This window comes from Chaetodon auriga, chromosome 1 (assembly GCF_051107435.1).
Source record: "Chaetodon auriga isolate fChaAug3 chromosome 1, fChaAug3.hap1, whole genome shotgun sequence".
NCBI classification, from domain to species: Eukaryota; Metazoa; Chordata; class Actinopteri; order Chaetodontiformes; family Chaetodontidae; genus Chaetodon; species Chaetodon auriga.
Genome location: NC_135074.1, coordinates 11,022,897 through 11,049,145, shown reverse-complemented (window position 1 = coordinate 11,049,145; position 26,249 = coordinate 11,022,897). Strand labels below are relative to the sequence as shown.

The window sequence follows — 26,249 nt, the reverse complement described above, 5'->3', positions numbered from 1 at the left end:
TTCAAGTGTGTCTACAAGAAATTCTTTATTATCATAGTGTATATACTACAGACTTCTTCATAGATAGTTGTCACTAACATTCAACAGGACATTGGTATTGTACACAGTATTTTTGTAAACATAGTCCAGGAAAGCCAGGGTGTACTTGTTCACATTCATACGCAACAAAGTAGCCCAGGGTTACACTGAAGAATATTTTTTCTAAATATCATCTTAGCTATACATCAAACACCATCATGACTGTGGACTGTTACGTTTAAAATACTTTACATTCACGTTTTGTTATAAACAATTTGATAAATACAAGATTAGATATAACAAAAGAATATATTTATATATTTTTTATATCTTCTTATATATTCCACATATATTTGATTTTTTTCTTTGTGGCTTTATTCCTTTCAGCAAGGGTCTGTTTCAACGATTCAAGGTTAAAATTCAACTGCATTCCATAAATAAAAAGGGGAAACAGAATAAGATCATCAAAAATATTCCTAAAGGAGCATATTGGCACTTCTATGGTGATGATAAAGTGGAACGTCACAAGATATGTTTCAAATGAAAATATAAGGGTTGTTTTCTTGCGGTTAACATACTAGTGGATATACAGTGCAGTGAAAGAGGCATTTGACAGCTGTCACTCTGTGTGCTGTACATGAACAGCAGACTGTCTGATTGGCAACAAACACACACACACACACACACACACACACACACACACACACACACACACACTTTCTTTATCTCTCTCTCTTGCTCTTTCTCTCACTGTCTCTTTGGGGGAAAACCCACAGATATTCCTTAGAAGCACTAAACTGGCAAAAAAAAAAAAATTGGAAAGTAAAAGTCACACAAACATAATAGAAAGCAGTTTGGAACAGATATTAACAACCATTTGTTTTACTGAATTTTTCAGTAAGCAGCCAGGCACTGACCAGCCTTAGTCTTTGCGTTCTTTTAAAGCTTTAGGGTTTTGCATGCATTATTCCCTTTTTCTGTAACAGAATGTGACACAAAAGCATTATATCAGGCCTGTTTTCTCTTTGCTAACAAGCTTGACCTTGATGCGCTGTTGACCTCCAGCTCTTTGACTTGAATAACAAAGGACTGAGTCAAATCGAGAGACTGCCATCCACAAACTGTGGTTTGATTTAGTCAGTTCCTGAGTCAACACAGTTTTTTTTTCTTCCTGTACGGACTATAAGAAACGTGGAGTCTCGCTTGATAAGGCACTGACACAGATAAGCAACTCTGCCAACAGAACAGCAAGAACAGTTTCTTCCAATATCACCACAACAATAATCATCTGCTTAAAAAAGTTTAACAAATGAAATATTTGGGTCCCCTGTACAACAATACACAGGGAGATATGATTGTTTTGGTTTAAATTTTAGTTTCTGTCCCTTCTAGGAGATAAAAGCCACATCACAAATTATACAAAATCATATCTAGAGTTATGATGAATTAAAACAGTATATAAAAATCATAATGACGCATATGGGTGAGTAATGGTACATTTTACCCATCGGATGTCCCTCCCTTATGAGCTGTAGAATGGTATTGAAATGTTAAAAGGCATAATTCAGGAACTGAAGCTACTGCTGAAAACAAAGGCCTTGGCTAGTTAAAGCACAGGCAGAAGAGAGCAGAGGCTGCCGAGAGAGGCTGGAGCTCGGTGCTCTCCTTGTCTGTCCGACCACTGGTGGCACACAGGAACCCCAAACACCAGATGTGAGGATGGATGAGGGCATTCTGGGTACATCATCAGATGGCCAACCAATGTCTGAGCTGGAAAACAAAAGAAAGTCTGGGTGTGTTTTGTGATTTAAATGTCAAGTATTTTATTCCATTTTAACTGCCTTGTTTGACAGTTCCTCTCTTTCTTACTCTCTGATGTTTTTTTCCTTTAGTTAAAAATGCCATTTACAGTCCTTGTTTTATCATCACCTATTGTTTTCATAAGTCATTCTTTAATATTCTGATACATGAGCAATAGTCAGTGCACAATTCAATTCATTAAAAAAACAATGATTTGCTCTTACTTTGAACTGCCGCACATTTCCTTCAGCCACCAAATGATGTTCATGTTCTGGAGTAATGCAATAGCCTATCCTCTGCAAAATAAGCAATTACAACTCATTATTCCAACAGACACATTATCAAGGCATGCATATGGTAAATCACACCGCACTCACTCGCCCTTTAGTACTGCATATATCAATAGGTCTTCTTCAAACTTTTCTTGGAGAAGCCAAAGACTTGAGATGTAAGAGGGAATGCAATCAAATCTACAAGACATTAGTGAAACAGTCATTATGGACTTTATCTCTGACAAAATATGCCAATGCTTTTGGGAACCAGTGAGGAATCCTTATCAAGAAATTCAGAGATTTCTAGTGTGGTTATTATGTGGAGGAGACGACCAAATCTTGATAGGCGGTGACAGGAGTTTTCAGGAGGAGTGAGTGTCTTGAGAACCTGGGAAGAATCTTCAACCTTGAGCACCAATGGGAAATGCCAATGGGATGAGGGAATTGTTACAGGAGAGTGAAGCTGACACTGGCTGACTGCTGAGGGATGAAAATAGCTCTGTGGTGCTTTTGATGATTACGATCGCAAACTCTAAATGCTTTGAAGAAATCACTTCATCTGAAAGTGTTCTCACAGTGCCAGTGTCATTGAGTTGAGAGGAAAGTTCCCTCATAAAGATTGCTTTTTCGAGTTAAAGAACATGCAATATTTCCTTTAGTCACAATTATACCGTTTAGCAGTGCTTTCATGTGACTAATCTTCATAAACAGATATCTGCATACGAACGTAGAATGTTTATAGACAGAGCAGTATTGACCAATCACATATGGATGGGCTTTGTTTGCATGCAGATACTCATCATCTATCGCCTGAATTGTTTAGTTGAAATGTTTTTGTCACATCTCCAGTTGCTAATCAGACTGTATATAATAATGACCTGGGCACGGAAGAGGAATTTTTGGATATCGTGGTATGAAACATTGGCCGTTGCCCCCATAGGCTAAAATGTTGTCAGGTGATAGTTTTCCGAGATTGACATTTGGCCAGTGTCATGCAGTGTCAGTTTGCACTGTGTGTGAGCTCTTATTTATTTGTACCATATTTCTCAGCACAATCTGTTGCCACTGAGCACTTGTTTTTACCATAGTCCATCCTCTTAAGTGATCATCTCATATCTATCTATCTTACAATGACTGTTCACCCTGTACGACAAATATGTTTTGATACCAACCTCTTTGAATGTTCCCGGTACACTGAAGAATTTATACAAGGCGTAGACGGGGACAAACATCATGGAGGACATGGCGATACACCAGCCAACCACGTTAGACCAGTTAGGGAAGACGTACTCATCGTACTTCAGACCTGATGATGTCACAGTGCTAGCCACCACCACAAACTGTGATGGAGAGAAAGAGAAACCCACACTTAGGGAGTGTTTCATCTGGTTGGATTGGTGCTGCTTCAAATGTTTGAAGTCTCTTTATAAGTGCAGGTTTTCCCACCTGCATTCAGCCTGTACTCGCCCCTACCCTGCCTCTGATTTTTCTCTTACTGTAACCAAACAACAAACACTAGCCAATCAGAGGGGTATTAGACATTTTTTGGACAATTATGAGGGTTTCAGAGTATTGGATCGTGAACATGCACATTTTACATTGTGAGAAAAAGGTTGGATGAAGTTGAATATAATTGGTAGGAGTGGTGTTGTATCATAATATTTTTTTTTCCAATTACATGCCACATCTCCTATGTTACAATGTTACAATGGTGCATGATGAAAAAGCTCATTTAACAGAGAGGATAAATGTAATTGTTGCACTCTATTAACTTGGTAATTCTTGATGAGGATCTCTGCCCTTTTAGAGCACAAAGGCTCGTCATTGGGGCGGTACCCTATATAGCAAAATATATCTGTAATGGTAATTTATTTTTAATCTTTCCCAAAATGTAGAATGACCAATTCTCCTGCATTGTAGTTCTTGTTACTGCTAACTCCAACTGTTATCAAGGGGAGAGTGGAAACAGCAATTTGTATTAGAGGAAGCACATGGCTGTCTACACCCACTCATGGACAGCAATGGACGCAGCCATGTGCTTCCTCCGCAAATGGAGGCGCAAGCTACTTATTTCACACACTTGTTTCATTTTTCAGTGAGAAGGTGCAGAGGCTTGATGGATACGTTCTTCTTATCTAATTTATTACCTGAATTTAGGTATTGGTTCTAATAGATGTGATTTCTGTTCTGTGTTAAATCTTACAACTGAACTGGCAAGTACTGACACAAGTAACATATTTGCAACATTTCTGCTGGAACAAATAATACTTTCATACATCTTAAAAGCATTTGTGAACGGCAATTACCAGAAGACGTCAACCATTAAACCAGTTTAACTGTTGATTCTTAAAACATTCTCGGTTGATTTATCCTAAATTTGCTCTTGGTCTAGGATCAGCTGTTATCCCAGTCCAGTGGAATCAACCCAATGTAACAGCTTCAGTGATTTTTAAAATCCTCTCACCAGCAGGAAAGCCGGGCTGACAAATTTCCAGCACAGCCTCCAGTAGATTCCTGGCTTGAAGCCCATCATTCGCTCGATATCTTCACTAAAGCGGTCAACACCTGGAGTGGGCATTAAAAGTTAAACAGCAATGGTTACTCTGGAGATTTATGTTGCACACACTGAACATTTCATCACTGTAGGCAGACAGTCCTTTGTGCGAAGTATGGAGTCTCTTTGGACAGTCTAAGGAAATGCAGCACATGATGTACTACACCTTCGTAGTCCACTGATATATTTTTTCCTGATCTTACCTTGAGCCGACATAACTCATCATGTGTCTTTGGCTTATTTGTTTCATTATTTCATCAAGATGCTGCCATGCTGTTATCCATATTTAATGTTCTGTTTTTTGCTTGAGTTTCGCAATTTTCCTGCAGTATTTTCCTGTAATTTTACCTTCCTTTTCAACAGATAGTGATGAGATAGACCAGGCTTGAAAGGTCAGATAAGCCTGGTATGTCTTCTGGCATGCAATCTTATGACTGGGTGAGTGAATGAGATGTTTCACGTTTATCGTATTAATTTCTTGCGAGTATAAAATTGTAGTGAAATAAGAAATAAGTGCTCGTAATGTTAATGCAGTAATTTCATACCGTAAAACCACGACACTCCGATGGCTTCAATCAACACACCGAATAGAATAGAAGTCCCTGCTGCATACTTGTCCAGCAGGGTCAGGACATAGATACCACCCTACAGAGAGGGAGAGAAGATTTAATGTGTGTGCATGTGTGTGGTACATATTTCATCACCATAGAGATAAGTGGACCCTTGTGTGCAGTCGGTGAGTAATGGTCTCTGAGCAAAGACACACATCTTCATGGATGATGAGGGGTTTCTGTGTGTATTAGCGGTTTTGTACAATAACACTTGTCCCAGAGATCTAGCCTAGGAAAGGTATCATTCACTTTCTCAATAACTTTTTTGTTTGATTAAGGGAAGAAACCACATGAATCACTAATATAATAGTTTCGGTCTCCAGTGTCTCCTTGTTGCTGATACCATGTGAATGAATACGGACTACAGAGAAGATTTCCTTCCCGGATACAGCTCATTCACTTCATTTCTAATTTGGTAACAGAATGAATGCAATAACATGTTTGATCATTTCTTCGAAGAGTTCTGTGACATTTTACAGCCGATTTTTCGACATATCATGAACTCTTCCTTTCAGACTGCGGAGATATGCAGCTTAAAGCTGTCATTTATCAGGCCATTCCTACATAGATATACCACCACATTGGAAACATTTAAAACAGATTTCTTGACAATTTTGTAGTATAGGCTGTCATTCATTCAGCTAGATTTTTCCAAATAATTACCTCAGCAAATATTATATTGAAAGTCGGACTTTGACAAGGACTTAATTCAAACACTGAGTGTACATTTCTAGCACTCTGAAAGCTGATACTGACATTAGTAACGCAGAGCAGGGCAATCAGGAAAGTTCCAAAGGCTGTGGCGAAGGTGAAGAGCTTCCTGTTTCTCTTGAGGATCTTAAAGTCATCTGTCAGGCCTGTGATGACTGCCTCCATGCCACCCATCTGTTGGACACAGGGAGAGATGTGACACTCTGAAATCTCTACCAGCTGAAAGTGTTCTCTAACAGACAAAGTTCATTCGCCTTTGAGACTTTGGCTTCAGTCAGTTTTTTATGCTGACAGTGGTTGAGCCAGAGGAGATCTCTTCAGATTTCAAGATGACAAACGTTTTTCAGGTCATTTCTAATAATTTCAGATCATTTTTCAGTAATTGCAAATGTGTTGTACAGTTTTGATGTACAATGTTGTATTTTGACGTACAATCCTTAAAAATGTACCATAATGTATTTTAACTAAGACTGGCAGGAGTAAATGTGACTTATTAAATAGCAGTGTAACAAAGTTAACTTTGATTGGGTCAAACGTAAAATACTGACATGGTCGTCTGATCTACTTAATAAATGACTAAGGGATTACTTAGGGGCATTGGCTGATAGATAGGAGATGATTTACTATCCTTTATTTATTTAGTGCCTGAGTGAGTCATTGGACAAATGTTTTGTTTAATTTTTGCTGACTTCTGAAATATATTTTGTTGCAGCAGACTGAGGAATCTACTTTACTTTGCTCTCATTAGTTAAATTCTTCAACTCACCCACACCTTCAGTCAACAAGAATCATGTTGGTTTAGAGTTTTACAGGCCGGACAAGGATATCCACTCTTATTCCCTTTATTATTTTCGGCAATAGCCATCTAAAATAGCAGTCAATTATAATATTATAATAATAATATACTCAAAACAACTTAGTCAGTAATCAAGTCTTATTTTTGAATAAGCAGCCTATGTTAAAACCACTCAGAACCTCAGCTGTAATTATAAACGTTGCGTGCTTGGAGGTGTAAATAAACTGGAATATCTCAGAGGTGAACTTGCACAGGGAGTACTGGTATACAATGACCATTATTTCCCACCAAATGTCAGGTTTAATGGGCACCTCAGCTCGGCTACCTAACATCATACATGGATATCACTACTAGCCTGAGGAGGTCTCCATGTGCACTGTGTCTGCTCTGCACAGAAAAAGTAGCACTGAGTCAAATATGGGGAAAACTACTCCTCATTTAAGAGAAAGAACTTTATTTATTTTTTTTTATCAGACATTTTATCAGTGTGTATGTAACACAGCTGTCTCTGTCCATCTCTGTCTGCAGAGATTTCTACCTCTGGAAATAAGAATATGATTGTGTTTGGGACTCACCGCACTGTCAATGCCCAGAGTCAGCAACATGATGAAGAATACAATGGCCCAAAATGTTGAGCCAGGCAGTGTAGAAATTGCCTCAGGGTAGATGATAAACACCAATCCTGCCCCTGCACATACACACATGGAAACATGCACACGATAGGACAATAGGACAATGATACTGGCTGTCGGTGATTGAGTCCAGTGCTGATTTTTGTGGTTTTGTGATATAACATATTGCCCAAACTAATTTGTACATGTAATTTCACAGCTATTGAGGAAAAAAACTATTCTGGAACATCAGCACTTACCCTCTGTTGCCACATCCTCTATTCTCACCCCATGTTTATAAGCCATGTAACCAAGCACAGAGAAGATGGCAAACCCTGAGAAGAAACTGGTGACGCAGTTCACAGTGCTGGTCAGCAGAGCATCCCTAGAGAGAAAAAAAACACACACCAACAAACGGTTTCTAAACTGCTAAGCTGTCCAATCCTAAAGGTCGACATTTGTGCTTTTGGTTGTAGCTGGCTAAAGGTTCACAAACTCTGTTTGTTAACAGGGACAAACTGTCTCATGTTTAGAGACATTCAGCCAGTACCATTCTTTAGACATGAACATGTGAAGTCACCATGTGTTAGTTGATCTTCAGCCAAACACTGTTTCAGAGAGGATATTCGGGCTGATAAGAAGCTTTTGTTCTCTGCTCCTGGTTCGTGGTTTTATCGGTAATTAGTGTGCAGTTCTGTGGCCACTAATCTGCAGTTGTCTGACAAACTGAACAAGTTCGAGTTGACCTTGGCTGCCTCCTGGGCCGAGGGGGCAGAAATCTCTCAATTAAGAATTTTCTTCCCACTGACTTTCCCCACAATTTTTCTTTTCTTTTGAGTGCAGGCACTGATAGAACCTTCTCAATTTTTATTCAGTCCTACTCTTCAGTCTGGTCTCAGAGGTCATTACACTCTCACAGCTGCTGATGCACATCACAAATGCCTCACTGTAAACCATCTATATAACCAACTAATATATTAACTCTAGGCAGAGAGTTTGTTATTGTCCACGCAAGCATAATTGGACAAATTATTACTGAGGCAAAGTAGTAAAGGAACAAGGAATCTGTGTCTATATCACTACAGAAAGCTGCCCCGTTTGAGTACAAAGCGCTGCCAATATAATTTAAAAGAAATCCAATCATCTTCCAATACTATACAGATGAAGTATGATTTATTGATCTATTTAAATTGTAGTGCCTATATTTCCTGACTCATTTCAATAAGCTTTTCTTTTAGATATCTCAGTTTAGTTAACGGTTTAGCTCAATTTGGAAAAATATTCATCATAATCTAGAATCCATCTGTGCGAGTGTTCAAGCAATAGTCTGTGTTCAGTGCTTGTTTTCCTCACATCACCAGCTCTGCTGCCTTTGACCTAATTTGTCACTGAGGGCGTAATGTAAATCCCACCTGCCAATGGGGCACGAAAGACGAGGAAGGCATGAGGCCCTGTTTGAGTTACAGGAAGATGCGGAAAGTGAGAGAGGACAGAGCAGGAGGGGGTCTATAATTCTTAAAACATATGATATTCCACTGATTTCGCATGGAAGCCTCTATGATGACACTATACACTATATGTCATCTGTTGTGAGATCATTTATTTGATAAGAACTTTTTGAATTTTTAGTTAGTGGTACTGTCACAGCGACATCATTTCAGCCTTCATTGTCGTAGGGATTTTGTGGAGCTCCAGCAAAATATGTTTTGTCTACTGGGAGTAGTACATTTATAACAGTGATCGGTTAAACTGCTGTTTTGCCAACAACGTCTGTCTCCAACAGCACCACTGCAGCCTATTAATGTGGAAAAAGATTAGACAAGCTCACAACCTCATGCCTGCTTTTTCTGAAAGAGAGCAGCACTGTGACAAACCAGCCAACATACAGCCTTTGGCTATTATCTGGCAACCCTTCCTGGCCTGTACTTTATCTGTCCCACTCACACCTGGCTATTGGGGTCAGCTGAACAGATTAGCATCACCTCTGCTGCTTCGTGATCCAGTTACGTGCTGCAGAAGGCGAACTGCTCAAAAACAGGATGTTATGTTGCTGTGGGCTTGTTTTGGCCTATCAGAAAGCACAAGTGCAGGTTCTTACCTGTAGCAGTTATTGTCAAATTTGTTATAGCTGGCAAATGCAATGAGCACCCCAAATCCTGCCCCTAGTGAGTAGAATATCTGCGTAGCAGCATCAATCCACACCTACGGCAAAAATAAGATAAACAAGAAAGCTTATGAATTCCTAAAAACAGATGCTTCAAGGCTAAAATAACATACAGACAGGCACTGGCTTGAATGTAAATACTGATCTCCATTATTTAGGCCAAGCTGTGTGGCTTTTATTGGAGAGCACACATATTTACCTGTATGCTTTTTTATTAGCCAGGAACGCCTAGCTCCAGTTTGCAAAACATATGAGTTAGGTCTATACATTAGTGCCACAAATGTTCTGCAAAACAACTCAACTTTTTCTCAACTCTTACATCAGCTCAGCTAGTGAAAGATTGTACAGTATCTGAAATATGCATGTGTAGAGTATTCATTTATTCATACACACACATTCAGTATGGGAGACACCAGTGGGAATCTAGCCTTTAACCCTTTGGGTATAAGCTGCTCCACCCAATGAATTATGGAACAGTAATGCAGAAACAAGGCTCTCTAAATCTACCTAGACTCTGAAGCTCGTTAAGTCTGAGAAGATAAATCTGAAAGTCCCATGGGTAAAAGAAAAACCAGATGTCAAACACCAACGTAAAACTAAAGGTGTGTCCACCATTAAAATATGGGATTTCATTCTCAAAGCAAGAATTATTCCTTTTTTTCAATAGTGATCCCGTCCCATTAAAAATCTCCCCAACACCCATGGATAGGTTTGGGACCCACATGGACCATTTCTAACCTCTAGATTGTTGAGCCGCTTGAAGTCGATGTGGAGGTAGGCCCTGATGCCGTCCATGGACCCCGGCAGAGTTATGCCTCGGATCAGCAAAACAAAAAGGACCACATAGGGCATGGTAGCTGTGATGTACACCACCTGAAATACACACACAGAACAAATGGGTGAAAGGGAAAAAGTATATCATAAGACCCCTTTTCTCATTGAACAATTCTATCAATAAAAGGGAAATTTGATTTTGTGTTGATTTTGACCCTTGATTGAATTTGTTCATAGATGGAAGTTACACGCAAGCCTAACCTAAGAGATTTGGCTGCTTGGTAACTGTAATTTTGTTGAGAAAACAAAACTTATTAACATTCTCCGTATTGCATACCTGTCTGGGTGGAGGAGAGCCAATTCAGGATCAATTTTGAATCCTTTCAAATCCCACAGTTGTCTCCATCTGTTGAATGACCGACCAAGGTTGACTTTTATTTTCGCCCATGCTCTTTAGCTATCCTTTTTAGTTTTTTTTATTTGTCCTTCAGTCAGTTCTTTTCTTTTCTCTTTTCTCCTGTCCCAGTATCAGCCACAACCACAGAATATAATGTCAAAAGTAAAAATTCTCTTAAGAAAAGTCTCTTCCTGCTTCCTCTCAACTCGCTAAGGTACCACTCACTGCACAACTTTGGCTGGGAAAAGGTAAACATAAGCTCTTCTGCTATGTGTGCCGTGAATCGTTTTGTCTGATTTCAAACTGGACCTGGGAACAGGCATTAACAACTAGTGTATATTGAAATAGCCAGTCTTCTTGCTGGTGGTCTTGTTTGCTTACCTATGTCATACAGAGGCATCACTATTAAATCGAGAGTTTCATCACCAGTTAAAAACTCCTTCTAGTGTGTTTAATCAAAAAGAAAACAAATCCCACTCCTCTCTGTCTCAGTTGTAAGATTATGTGCTCCAACAACACAGCATGTAAAAAGGCTGTATGTGCAATATATGGTGGGTATAATAACTTAAACAATATGATTGTAATTTAAAAATCATTGTTTGCTTGAATTTGTTGCTTGAATACAAGTAAACACAGTATATTATATAGGATTTAATGTAAAGAGTAAACATTTGGCCTGGTACCAACCACTTACAATGAGCTGCTTTACAACACATCTGCAAAATGTAGCAGATTCACAGCTACCAGTCAGTGATAAAGTTGGCATAAAATGGTTCTGGTTCAAACTTTTGTAATCAAAAGAATTAAAAACTGAGAAAGCAGCAATTGTTGCTGTTGTTTGAGTGTCCAGTTCTGTACCTTTCCTGAGGACTTGACACCTTTCCACAGGCTGAAGTAGAGGATTATGACCACCACGACCAGGCACAAGGTCAGCTCCCAGCGAGGCAGGCCCAGGTCATGGATACCCCTACTCTGATGGAGATGTAACACACCCCGTCTGCAGAAGGACACGCACACACACACACACACACACACACACACACACACAAAACAGAAAAATATATTTCATGCGATATATTCTTTTAATTCGATTTACAACATACCTTATTTCCTGGAACGGTAATTTTTCTGTGGTATGGCATGTTGTTGTTTTTTTTGGCTACAACAACAGTTAGAGGCCAACCCAAATTCTCCAGGAGTGGGCGGAGTCTAAATAAAACAGCCCACACTGTAAGCGCCTGAGGTGAGGGTGGGAGATGAATCATGGGACAGAGGCTCTCTTACAGCACTTACTGTGCACCTTCAGCCAGCATTTTCTACACTGTCGCCCTATGTCAGTGTTGGCCAGAGCATACAGCAAATGAACTCACATTTTTTCAACACCAATGTAAATTAGATCACACAGCTGTCAATTGACTGGCTTTTAAAGTGAATTCATCTCTTTCTCTCTGTACTACACACAAAATGCTTTGAAACTGTCAGTAATTTAATATACTGTCGTGTTTAAAGTAATTGTTTGTTGATTATCAGCCATTCTCCTCGAGCAAAACGCTTACTGTCAGATCATGGTGAGCGTTTAGAGGTTTGACTGTTTTATCATGACATGATGAAACAAAGGGAGAATAACGGTGTCTCTTCCATCCCTATCTAAATATTGTTTCCAGCTGCAAGCTCATTCTTTGAATGTGCGTTCAGAGCAGTGGGAAAGAAGTGCACAGCTTCAGTTTACAACAGTGCAGTTGGAGTAAAGTTAATGTGATGTATTACATACAATTGTGGCTGCTTTAGTGAGAAGTTGCTGTCGATATGTTGTCCTGACATCTGCTGACGGTATTCAACAGAAAATGGCCTTCAAACATGAGAATATGCAGGATACTTGGGAAGTATGCTTGTTTGTTTTCTTTCAGATATCGAGATAAGACTGATATCTAGCTCATTTCTGTGCATACCGTTAGCTTGGGTCAGGAGGTGTTTAGTTAATTGTAACATAAAGACTGGAGGCACCCTAACCCCTCACTCTAACACCCCCCCCCCCCCCCATGCTGGAACTATTTCTTGGTGAACAACCGTTGGTGCAGATGAAGCATAGTATCTCCAAACAAAGTGTTTGTTGGATGGTCAAACAACATTTCAAACCCCCCATTAAACTGCTGTTTGTCTATAACTGACATGTTTACACTTGTGTTCATGCCGAGTTAAACAAGGAAGACCCATTGCGTCAATAAGACAGCGTCAAAACTGTGACTAAATGCTTTTTTTCCTTGTTTTTTCTGGGACAGAGCCAGTAGTTTTCCTGTCTTTATGCTAACAAGCGATGTTAAAAACATCCAAACTGTAGCTCCATACGTAACACACAGACATGAAAGGGATCTCTTCACCTCACTCTCTGCCTAATAGGTCCAGAAAGTCCCAGGAACCAAACTGAAGAGCTCAACAAAGTGACTTCTGCACATTTGTGCATCCACTGCATCTAAAGAATCCTTAATTAGATCAAGTATATCAATAAAAACCAACAGCTTGTTTAGGGGAGGACAGAAATTTCACCACAGGAAAAGATCCTGCAGTGAACGCCTGTGTTGCTGGAAAAGTCCCTATGGTCAAAAAGTACCATATGATGACACAAGACATATGGCTCATTTGTTTTGACCAAAAGTGACCAACACTGGCCATCGCTGGTCGTGGTCAGCAGTTTGTGCAAATTGATGTCACAGTTTAAATCTTATCTTTATCTTTGTGTTATTACACTTTGTAAGCCATTCTAAGGCGTAAAACTAAATGCTTTGTCCCCTGCATTGGCAGTAATGGACTAGACCATCTTGGACCTGGTCTGTATGGCCACAATCATGCCAGTTGGATTCACAGTGTTGAGCTGACTTTGAACTGGGCAGCGGTTCTTTTGTACATGGACATACTGTCCATGACACTATCATTTTTGTTAATGTGGTTAAATGGTTGTATGGTCAAACATGGCAATTATTGCTAAAATACTTGATAAGGTTAATCCAGCTAACAGTTTGTAATATTTTAAGCTAGCACTGGAGACCATGAGGCGCGCAAGACACAATGCATTTGTCTGTGTGTGGTTGCTGTTGGTTTACTAAAACACTTTCTTAAACACTGGACCAATTTGTGTTAACCTTCAGCATTCCTTGTTCATATCTAGGTTATTATTTGTTAATGGTTGACTTTTGCACCAAATTGTAATTATTGCACCAGTATTTTGTCATTGTGCTACTTTTATCCTGCACCAATACATAGCCAATAGAGGGCAGCATAAGACAGCTAAAGCTACATTTATTCACCAGCGTACCCAGTCACAGTAAGCTGATGTCTAGAGACCACAACTGTTGTAATATTCCTTTATTACATAACTGTATTTATTATTTGTGTATATCCAATTCCACATGTTCATTGCACATGTTCTGCTGAAACTGTGTTGTTGGAAAAGTCTGTGGACAATCATTTCTACATTATAGTTTCTGCCTGCAACTTCTAACACGACTATCCTTGTGCTGTAAACCAGTTATAGAGCCTGTACACAACGTCCATTAAAACCAGGAGCAGGTTGTATTTTATGTGGATATCAATAGTCTACAGTAAAACATTTAAAAGCACTTTCCTTCTCACCACATTTCTCCTAAAACTTTCCACAAGAAAGATTCAATTAAGTCAGCATGTGATGTTATGGGTTTATAAACAGCGGAACTGGATTTGGATCTGATACTCAGTTGCTTACACTACAGCATGACACAAGAAAAACATGCAAAGAAGTATGTTCAGACATACAATCCGAAGGGACTGAAGGATCTGTGAAACTCCTCTTTAGCGTTGGCTTATCTTTGACTGATAATAAATTCAAAGCTATACGGTCTTTGGGGGAGCAGATAGCGTGAAGACATCAGTTTATTTGGGGAGGGAAATTTAGAATCTATGCTCTGAACTAGAGACCTTGTGTTGGTGTTCTGTTTTAATGCCCCAAGGCCTCCTTGCTCATCTGATAGCATTGATAGTACACTGCCAGTAAATGCACAGTGTAACATCAATCCAGGTCCCTTTGGCCCAGTAACTCTAAACACATTTACTCTTATCGTCACTCAGCGGGCTGGTTATGCTGCTATCCTAACACTCAGTGTTGCCATTAGCAGGCCTCTGTATACTTGAGGCTGGCACAGCATTGCATGCAGCCTGGTCTTAATGTTGGTTGCATTACGAGAAAGAGGGAATGTGAAAAACACATAAATAAAAGGGACAGACCTGAGTATGAAAAACAGCTGAAGGGTTCTATCTCATTTGTGATCCTGTCCTTGTTATTTTAACAGTAACTCTTTCAACAAATATGTTAAATTGCACATGAGATCGAAGTGAAAGCAATCTTCTCAAGTGTCAATGTAATTAGATCTTTTTATTTAAATGAGGGCTATTCATCAAGTCTAGTTATCCTTGACGTGACCTTACATGCGTTTGCCTCAGGCTTGATCAAAAGAAAAAGGATATGGGCGCACGCAAGCAAAAGGGTCAAAAAACAACTTTAAATAAATAAAACGAAATTCTCTGGATGTCAAGCTTAAATAAAGACAGTTTTTTTTTTTTTTCTATTCTCAAGTTAAAATGTTTATACCTGCAAGCAGAGAGACGTACACAGAGAGCTCAGTGTTTGTCAGAACATGTAACACTTTCCTTTGCATTTTGATACAAGAGCGTTCATGAACTGCACACTCAAAAGTCAAGCAGATTAAATATTCATATGAATTATTTATATACATGGCCACTTTGTGTTCACTTAATTGCATGAGTGACACACACTACATACTTTAAGCCCAGATATTATGTAATTGGGACTTGCTAGCCTGATTTTTAGCTTTTCCCCTTGAGATTAAGGGCCAGGTTGTGCTCTAAAGAACTAGTTTGGACATGCTGTTCAACCAAGTTGGAAGGCAAAAGTGTTTTGAATGGCCAACCTTGGGGGCAGGGTGAAAAACTGACTGATAGAGATGGATGACATGTGATAATGGTTTGCCTATGGGACAATGGGTGCACACTTTTGGACAATCTCTGGAAGACAATCATGGTGTTGCACCCAGTTGTGCAAATCACAAGAGACAGAAATAGAAATTCAAACCCTGCTTATTTTCTCACCTCTACACACCTGGCCAATCGCTGCTTGGAGTGAACATCAATGTCAGGATGTTGGTTTCGGAAAGTTGCTGAAATTGTCAGACATGACCCTCCATAACTATGTGAAAGCCCATCCCGGCTGCTTCATGATGAGTGATGAGACAGCTTTATACGGTAAAGTTAATGGATGTGATTCTGGGATTGGGGTGTTAAACATCTGGGAGGTTCCTTTAAGCACTGAGGCTGCTCAAGTTGTCAAATAAATCACAGGGAAATGCACAGATCTCTTGTTTGCAGGTCAGTCTTTTGGCAGAAGTCATGTTTTGGGTCTTTGCAGGGCCTCTTCTACCCCTCATCTTCCAAACAAGCCCTGCCATATGATTTAAAATGTACTTTCATATCGCCCACATTGAGTCAAGTCATAAGGAGGTTCACAAGGTATTGATATCACATAAATGTATCATCGCGCCTGTCAACAAAACGTAAGCAGACGCAGAGTGTCGTGCTTTCACTTTGTTGAATTAAAAGGCAAACCAGAGTGCCTAAGTTAGATTGTGAGAACACGCTCAGAGATTACAAGGACAAATGCGCTTGGATAAGGTTAACGCCATTCTGTGGAGTTTGAGTGGCCAACAGGCAGCTTTCAGCAGACCACATTTTGATAAGTTTTGTGGTGAATGAGCTAATATCTAAGTAAAACTGTTGCAAAGTGTCAGTTTGTCTGCAAGAATTCATGGAGATGAAGGAAAACCTGACATGGAATCTCAGTGATACAAGGTGTGTGTGTGATTTGGCCTTTATGGTGGACATTACCAAGAACCTCTCAGAGCTGAACCTCAAGCTCCAGCCAGCTTCTCAGCCCTCTGCTTTCAGATGTGAAATAAGTAGAAGTGAAATTAAAACTGAGGAAAGTGCAGCTGGAAAGAGGAACCACTGTGCATTTTCCTGCTCTGAAAGAACTAAAGCTGCTATGACCTCTGATTATAGTGCTGAGTGTGAAAACTCCTTCAAGCATTTGGTGAGAGGTTTGAGGACTTGAAATGAAAGGAACTGAACATATTTGCTCTTCAATGTGGAACCAGCTGATGTGCCGAACAAACAACATTCAATCATTTAGCTGCAAAGCAGCGACCTGCTACTGTGAGCAGCTCTTTTCTAAACTGACTCTTGTAAAGACTCAGAGCCCCCTCCTCCTCATCTCCCCTGATCGCATGTGCATAATACTGTATATAATACAATGAGCTTCTCAGGTGCTGCCCAGTCACCAGTGACAGCCATATGAAAAGTTTCTGGGGGTGCCACTGAGAATGGCCCTTGATAGGAAAAAGGTTCCCCACCCCTGAAACAGCTGGTGAAAATAGTGGAGCATGTAGCAGCTAAAGAGCAAGACATTTCTCTCAGAAGCTGAAAACAGAGCTAAAAGGCAACTTATGTTCATCATGTGTCCAGAAACATGATTCAGTGCTAATGTTGCTATATGAATCTACTTGATGTGTCAATGAGCACCTGTTTGTCCTGCACAGTGCCATTATCTGCACTGTTAGCAAATCAGTTACACTGCATGTACTTTAAATGAACTAAATGACATACACTTCATGATCAGTACTGTTGTGTGTGCGATCATGAATAACCAGCTATACTGTAAGTCTTAGGAAATGAATCAGCTAAAATATGAACTTAACAGTAATACTATACTACATGAAGCACTAAGTAGCGAAGCACACCAGTTGAGGTGCAAACTCAAGTAAGCCCGACTGTTCCATTTTACAGTGGGTTTTATTGTCCTGTTGATTCTTGCCGCAGTCTACACTCATGATAGCTGAGGATAATAGGCTCAAGAGGGGTTGTGGATGTAGAAGATTGCAAGAGGTGAAGCAAGAGTTGGCCTCACTCTCTCATGCTGTGCTTTGGCATTGCTCCTGTGCTCAAAGCTAGCTGTAAGCAGGAGGATTTATTGTCCCCTACAGAGCCTAACCCCTTCTAAGGTCTCTGTTGAAGTACCCTATTGTGGCCAGTCTGTCTGCGCACATCTAGAATTTTTTTCCTATGTGTGAAGTGTAATATTCCACCTGGAATATATATTGTACTATCTGATTTTATGGAAAATGTCTGCTCAGTGAGCAATATTGCATCACTTTTAATTTACAAGCCTGGAGCTTTTGTGTGAACACTGATCTCGTCATATTAAGTAAACAAACTACTAACAATATATCAGCTTTGAGAATTGGTGGAAGTTGAAAGATATCATCTGATCAGATTAACAGACTGAATGAAGCAGGGGTGGAACTTTTACAGCTCAAATATTTGCCGAGATGCATGCTCCATGTATTCTGTGCGTCATGCTTAGCATGTGTCCCATGTTGTGTCCAAGTCACTTCACAGACTTCCTCTGGGCTGCACAGTCAGTCTTCACAGAAGCTGGGGAAGAACTGGCTGTCTTTGAAGTATAAACAGATGGAGCCTTTTTTTGCACTTCAAAGGTTGCATTTGAACTTTTTATGTATACACTTTTTATAGTATAAACAGTTAAGACTGGGTAAGTCCTCGACTCACGTTTCAGTGACCGGTCCCTCTCTTCACATGGACAGTGGTCCACTTGTTTCATGGGGATGCACATGCAGTTCAGGTATTTAGATAACACTCCCAAACAAGACAGCATCACTTGCACATGATGCTGTTTGTTGTTGAATGGACTGTAGTTAATACGCTGACTCAGCCAAATTGTATCTGTTACAAGTGTCCAAATGAAACAAACATCCACTAATAGACAACGAACAACACAGCAAACAGAGATGGTCTTTTGAGGACAGTGACGACATGCAGGCCAAAGCTTTGATGTTTTTCATGAAAATACTGTAAAACGAACTCTTTAGTAGCATCTATCCATGTAACAGTGGATAAGACCTCTGCATTTCATATTTACTGTGGGTTATTTGATCCCTCTTTTTGTTGCTTTTGGATGCTTGAATAGTTGTGATGTACAGGATTTCCTGATCCTGTTAAAACCTTAAAAAGTCAGGTTACCCTAAAGTGGTTCTGCTACATTGTTTTCTAAAGTTGCATGTAATGTAAATCATGCCATTATCTACACAGGTCACTATATGATAAATGAGTATATGGTAAATGAATTGCTCTGATTTTCAGAAATGACTCACTCATAGTACTCTGCTGCCGGGGTGATCTTGTACTTGGCGTAAGACGTTCCATTGCCGAGGACAGATCCATTAATGGCTTTGGGATCGGTGCAGTTTGGACTGTTCCAGCTGTTGTCACATCTGAGCCAGGGCAGCTCGCTGGTCATGGAGGAGAACAGGTAGTAGATGGACCAGGCAATGATGACATTGTAGTAGAAGCCAACATACAGGGCTATGATGATCACTGTGTAGCCCACACCTGAGGAACACAGGTGAACAAACCCATGAAGTCATTGTTGTCTTGTCAGTTATATGTTACATCCCAACATTATAGGTTCCATAAGGTGTATTGCTTCCAAATAATTTCTATCACTACATGCTTCATCCCAAATACTGATCTGTGCAGATATACTTGTTATATGTGATAACACTGAATAATGTATTTGTTTTAGGAGGTGTCATAATCCAAAGATAAATAAATCATGGACAGCAAATACAGACTGCAAAGTTGAGTCAAAGCAATAGTGACATAATTCACATCAACAGACACTTTATCTCAAAGAACGTCTCCTCCTGTTAGCTGCGTTCGTGTGTTAGCTCATTTCTCGAACCTCTACAAATCTGAAATATTGTTCAGACCCATCCACTCTGTGTTCCTGCTTACTTTCTGTCATTTTGCACTTTTTTTGGAGGGGTACACTTTGGGATGAGTTGTTTTGTCTCCATTGGAATGTCATAAACCCATCACCCACTCATTCTCGGCAGGAAAAAAAACAAGCCCTCCTCAGCGCTGACGCCAACAAAAGCAAGGACTGGTGCTGATTCAGTAGTGGAGACAGAGGTACATGTCTGACAGTATTTGAAATATCCAGCATAAAACAATAATCTGTTGAGTAAGAGTCATCAAAGTCAGATGAAGTCAGGTCTCATGTGCAGCTACAGTTTTCCAGATGCATGGGTAACGCTGTAGTTTACAGCATGCAACGTAATTCCTCCCAATTTACAGTGTTTTGTGAAACGGTGTACTAGTACAGCATGTAGACATAGACATAGACAAACTTTATTGTCATTCAGTAAATAGCAGGTGTGCTCCGAATGAAATTTCTATTGCAGCAGGCTCAGCACAGGGTTGAAAATAGTTTAAAAAGTATATGTACTGATACATACATGTTAGGGAATAGAGTCTTGATAACTATATTGTTTTTCAATGTGATCGGCCTACTAAGGGAGGTTGTGTTGCCATTTTTGTGGAAAGCTATTTATCTGCATCTGTCCATACATCTGTATCCAAGCAGAAATGTGTTGAATTCTTGGCTGTAAGTGTTCATCAGGGGGAAAAATAATACAGGGTACTAGTTACTGGGTTTTACCGTTCACCTTTGACACTTGTGGGTGTGATAGATGGTTCATTTGACTTTATATCCAGCTGCGACAGTAAAGAACTTCTTAGCCTGGGTGATATGGATATTAACTGGTTTAACTGAAGCTTCTGATATTTTGAAAAATCTCTGCAATGAAATCCATCTCACTTATCTCCTCCCCTACTGGGCCAGATCCAAAGAATACACGAAAGGCCAAACCTTTATATGTTACCTCAACCAATAGACAACAGCATTACAAATCTAGTGCTCTTGTCCCTCTTGACTTCAGTGACCACTGCCCAATAGCATGTGTCCGTTAGATGAAATTACAAAGCATGAAAACGAAATCCCCGCTGATGAGCAGTATTTTGTCAACAGTGTAATAAGTGTCTCACTGTTATTTAAAATAATCTCAAAGCAAAGGAAAACCAGCTAAGTTTTGGAAAACTGTTGAAACATCATCATATAATTCTACTTCATCCTTACCGGATGAAATTGTCTCAACTATGTGATGCATTCAAGGAACACGTTATTTGATCAGGTTATATGCTTGGTAATGTCGGACCTCCTCCCACTTTCTCTGATCACAGTGCGCCTTGCTGGCAAAACAAAGCTAGCATTCAGATCTATTCACTGAAGCGTGTTACGAATCTTAAAGTGTTTAATGCTCTTAGTTCCATTGATCCAAAAAAATCCACAGTGGCTGATCAGTTTGAGCCAAGGCTGTTATTATTGGCAACCCCATTTTAAGTTGAATGTTTAACACAATTTTAATCAGACTGTGAGCAGAAAGCCCTGACTTGTGGAAGGCAGCCTACGTCCTACTGTTGCATAAAGGTGGTGAGTCAAAGCATTTTCATCTCAACACCCCATTTCAAAATCTTGTCAGTCACGTTTCGGACCAGAGCGTAGTTATGTGACTGTGTTTTGAAGTTTTGAATGGTGTTGCGAGTGCATTAGATAATAAGCAGGACTGTGTTGCTCTTTTTATTGACATCTAAGACTTTTGATACTCAAATGACTCTTCTCTCAATGGCCCTTCCCTCACTTAAGTAAAGGAAATGATGACGTGTACTTATTCCTTTGTATACGACTGTCCTTTAGAGCTACACAGAGGTCACAGGTGAAAGCAGCACAGACTGTCCTCCATGGAGCTGTTGTCAAGCGACACTATAGAAATGTTTTTATATGGTGCCTGTGGTTTTGGCATTAGGTCTGCTCGGCCCTGTACGTAATATTAAACAGCTTGATGTGCTGAGTTTTGAACCATAGCTCGTCATATAAATAAAGTTTGTCAGTGACTGTAGTGTGCATGTCCTTTACTTTTCATGACAGTTACACTGTGACAGGACATTAAACCGATCATCTTCTATAAATGCAGCATCATAAAAAAGCTTTTCTGCTTCATGAAAGTCAGGGGTAGGGATGGGTCATATACAGCCAATGAGACAATTTGATCTGGCTGAAAAGACAGTTCATAAACACACCATTACGTGGCGGTTGATATCAACAAAACGTAAGTAGAAATAGCACTTTCCAACAGAAATGGACAAACAATTTTTTTTTGTTTTAAGTAAAAGGAAAACCAGTATGCCTAAGTTAGTTTGTGTGATAGTTTGTTAGTTGTTAGTTTGTTTCATAATGATGAAAAAACTGATCTTGAGTGTCATTACAGCTTGAAACATGCTAAACTGGATGAGCTAGCGCTTGGATTAAGTTAAGGCTCTTCTGCGAGTTTGCGTGGCCAACAAGCAGCTTCCAGCAGACCACACTGTGACAGAGACGGTGTTACGAAGGAAAGCTTTGTGGTGAACGAGCTAATAGCTAAGAAGCTGAAACCTTTGTGAAGGAGTACCTCGCTGCTGTTGTGCAGCTGCTAGCAACGGACAAAGTAAAACTGTTCCTGACAGCCTACAACATGTAATTATCCAAATGAATAATAATAATTTATCCATTTCTCTTGGAAAGCCTGACACTGCGCTTGTACTTATGTTTCATTGACGGCGCCATGACGCATTGACGTTATGTCAACTGCGATGTGTGTATTGTGCTCACGGACCTCTCGGAAAAACATGTCAGTTTGCTGTTTAATGTTGTTTTCTGTATCGCAGAAAAAAGTAACTGTTTGGGTTAGGGTTATACAAATGTACATTGTACGTATTTAGGAACTACATGGTTTGCCGATCCTCATTTTTTTTATCATCTGCACCCCTCCAGTGTATGTAAGTAGTTTGTGGTATTTTGAATTTAAATGCTACATAGAACTCATTATCCCATCTTCCCCCAAACTGCTCAGTGATGATCATACTGTAACCTGTAATAGAGGAATAATAATACCTGGAGAATAAATTACATTAATAAATTACAAGTCCCTAAATTGTTGCCCCCTTAATTCCAAAAAATCTCAAGTGTTACTGATGCATGTTGTTAGAGTGCCTTTTCCCGCTGATCCACACAAGCAAGCTAATGCTAGTCATGACAGTTTAATAGCTTTCTGAAGGTTTGGCTTTACAGTAAAGTCCATGACACAGGGAACAAAGACAATTTTGTTAGTCCCCAGTTCCAACAAACTATGCAAGCTTCAGTTTAAAGTTTACACCACATAAATCTTTGTCAGTTTTTTAGAATGTGCTCAGTGCTCACTCTCTGTATTGATAGCGCATAATAGATGCTGTTTGATTTAAAATTTTTCTTTATGTTTCTGACTGACTTCGTCCTCCTCAGCATGCCATGGACGCCAGCCTGGTTTGGTTTTGCTTCACTCATTTGAAATCGACATTTGTAAAAACACAGGCATGGGTTCAAGGTTGCAAGTACAAGCAGAGAGAGATCAAAAACTACAAAGAGGTGAAACAAAGAAAGAGGTGCTGTGACAGAGAGATTAGTTACAAGTGACACTTATGGGCCTATGAGGGGGAAAGGACAAGAACAAAGGGATGAAATGAAAGGGCAAGACACTGAGGAGAAGCAAAAAAGAGCATGACTGAGCTTTAAGTAGCAAGAGGTTAGAGAGAAGCTGAAGTAAACAGACATGTGTGTGTTCTTGTGCACATGTGTATCTGTGTGTTAGCATTAAAGCTCACCTTTAAAGACAGGGCATATTTTCCAAACTGTAGCTGCCCCTTCCCTGTTGTACTGGCCCAAGGCAAGCTCCATGTAGAACAATGGCATCCCCGCAATGACCAAGAAAAGAATGTAGGGGATCAAAAAAGCACCTGGAAAAAAAGAAACAATTACATTTCATGCTAAAGATTTTTAAGTATCTTGAAGGTAATCCCCTGCTGGCATGAGTTACATTCTGCTTGTAGTAAAAAGATATTGCAGGATATGTGGTCATTGTGGAAATAAGTGCGAGACAAAACAAAATTCCAAAAAGGAAGAAAAAAGTGGCAGTTGGTGGCGGGGGGGTCTTGATATTGTTGGAAAAACAACACACCACAACACATGAGCAGGAAGGCTCACAGCTATTTTCATTCTGTGCCTGATTAGCACATCCACCAACGAGGAAACGACCTCCTGTAATTTAATTGTTTTTGACACCGTCCATCACAAATGACACATTATCTACAGTGATGAATACATTTTGCTGAGGGCCAATGTGATTGACAGCCGTCAATGGTGGGGGTGACCCTTTAGGGCACTGAGCACAACATGTTGATTTTCATCACGTGAATGACATGGAGACAAACAGAGGACGGGGCACACCTTCTGGCGAGCACTCTGTTGTCATGAGCGTCGAAGATAAAACAGCACTGTGTTGACAACAGTCCTTTGTTGATTCGACTACACACACTGTAGTTTTCTGCCTCTCACTACAGCGCAGCTTCCATGTTCAATAGTTTTGAAAACAGTGCAAGTTGGCAATCCGTCACTCCTTTTTTCACACTTATGGGGTAAAACTGAACTCAGACGCTTGTTTCCAAAGTTGTTATGGCAAGAAAATAAACCTTATGGGATATATTAAACTGGATGAAGCAAATATTCATATAATTTGCAAGTATATAGCCAAAACATTTCGTAAGTCATTTGACAATATAAAATGGGGTTCGGGGTCAGGTTTAGAACTACAGTGGCTTTCCACGCGTGCGTGCCGTTATCAAAGGAGACACTTTATTCCTCACGTAACACATAACACTTTCTAGTATCAATGGTTTCAAAGAACTGAGAGCACAACATTGGAGCAATTTAGATTGAGAGATCTTACAGATTACAGAGATAAAAATGTCATTTGTTTGCCCAATTTTTGGAAACATTTGAAAGGAAAACACTGAAAGAAAAACAGTGTTTAAAACAACATGTCAGTGATTCCTCTACATAACATCTGCTTTTTAAACCTCACCTTCAGTTTTCAGTAGTTGAAATGCATCCACCAACCACTTGCTGAGCTTGTATATATCCAGATAAATCTTACTGGATGTTTACACTATATATTCAACAGCTTCTAATCAAATGAATCATGAATTTGAGCCATGAATGGCAGGGGATATTGTCACAGTTTCACAAGATACAGTGAAGTAATAGATGTTTTACAAAGTATCCCTTTCCATGTGCATGCCTTGATGAAATGAGGTATTTCCTTCAGCATGAAAGTTAAATGCACTTCCCCATAAATACGCGTGGGACTATTATTACTGACAAAGACTCAGTTAAAGAGATTAAAGGAACAACAACATAGCAGAATAACTCAAGTCTACTCCAAAGTAACAGCGCCGAACAAGTTGCTTTGCACATTTTTGAAAGTAAAAATAGTAATGCTTTGGCACCTGACTCCAAATAAAGAAAGATACAAAACATCAATAAATATATGTATTGTGTCTTACGTTTAGGATTTAGTAGCTGAACCTGGCGGCGCGCCACAAGTTTGTGACCGCTTCTAAATGTTTAATCATCTGTGAACGCACATCAATCCATCAGACATACATGGTTTACTCACCTCCTCCATTTTTGTAGCACAAGTAAGGAAATCTCCAAACATTTGCCAGGTCCACCGCGAAGCCAATTACCGACAGGAGAAAGTCTATTTTCTTGCCCCAAGTTTCTCGGTTGTCCTCGGATCCGGGAGGACCTCCGCGGTGCCCGGGGGTGTGAATGATGGAGGAACTGGTGTACTGGACACCATTCTGGTCCTTCACCAATATCAGTTCTACCTCTTTTTTCTCCACATTGCACGGTTTCAGCGGGGCCACCGATGAGAGCTTGTGTTCTGGCAGAACTTGAATATTCATCTTCTCTGTTGCGTACGATGCCCAAGCTGGCCCGGTGCTCTCACGGCCCCCTGCGGGTTCTGGCGGAGCAGATGGTCTGAGTCGGTGCGCTTGGATGAGGACGGCAATCCCGCTGACAAAAAACGGATAAGGGAGTGCTCTCCGCCGAAACTACAGCTGATACACCCGCACACATGGGCTGGAGAGGAGGGAAGAGAAACAGAGAGTTTGGAGAGGTTTGGTGTTTGTGCGTAAAGTTTCAGTACAATTACGCACAGCGAGAAATACAGGTTACGACTTCCGGACATGAATAGGTGACATTACTCTAAGAAAACAGACCCAATGTCTGTGTGCTACAAATACCAGTAAAGCATTAACATTAAACATTGTGTCTGTTGTCTGATGCAGAGCAATAGCAGGCGTCAAGTGAAAAATACTACATACACAGCCAATTCCTCCCTACGTCACCGCGCGCAATTGTGCGCAAAACAGTCTACTCAATCAAACTCTTTCCTAAAAACATTACTCATAAGGATAATGAGAAAGATAAATGGTTATTAGAATATGTCACCCTTACTAAAGGAATTTACAGGTCTGCAAGTGAAAGGCTTTCCTCCCTACTTAGTAAAGCTAGGGACACCTCTCCATGACCCGATGCTGCTGATGTCCAGTTGCATCTGGCGAAAGACTGCCCATTCTGAAGGAACTATAAGACTCGCCTTCTCCA

At 40.1% G+C, this 26,249-nt stretch overlaps 1 protein-coding gene across 1 annotated transcript; it reads right to left on the bottom strand.

Moving 5' to 3' along the window:
- On the bottom strand, positions 1–26,249 carry slc6a2 (solute carrier family 6 member 2). Its single transcript, XM_076750559.1, has 15 exons — positions 26,144–26,249; positions 25,252–25,721; positions 23,402–23,533; positions 18,979–19,216; positions 11,567–11,705; positions 10,276–10,410; positions 9,472–9,575; positions 7,634–7,758; positions 7,338–7,450; positions 6,012–6,140; positions 5,190–5,289; positions 4,555–4,655; positions 3,263–3,430; positions 2,043–2,114; positions 1–1,788 (listed from the first exon to the last, which is right to left on the bottom strand). The coding sequence occupies exons 2-15, from the start codon at positions 25,541–25,543 to the stop codon at positions 1,765–1,767; spliced, it is 1,872 nt and encodes a 623-aa protein (XP_076606674.1). The 5' UTR covers positions 25,544–25,721; positions 26,144–26,249; the 3' UTR covers positions 1–1,764.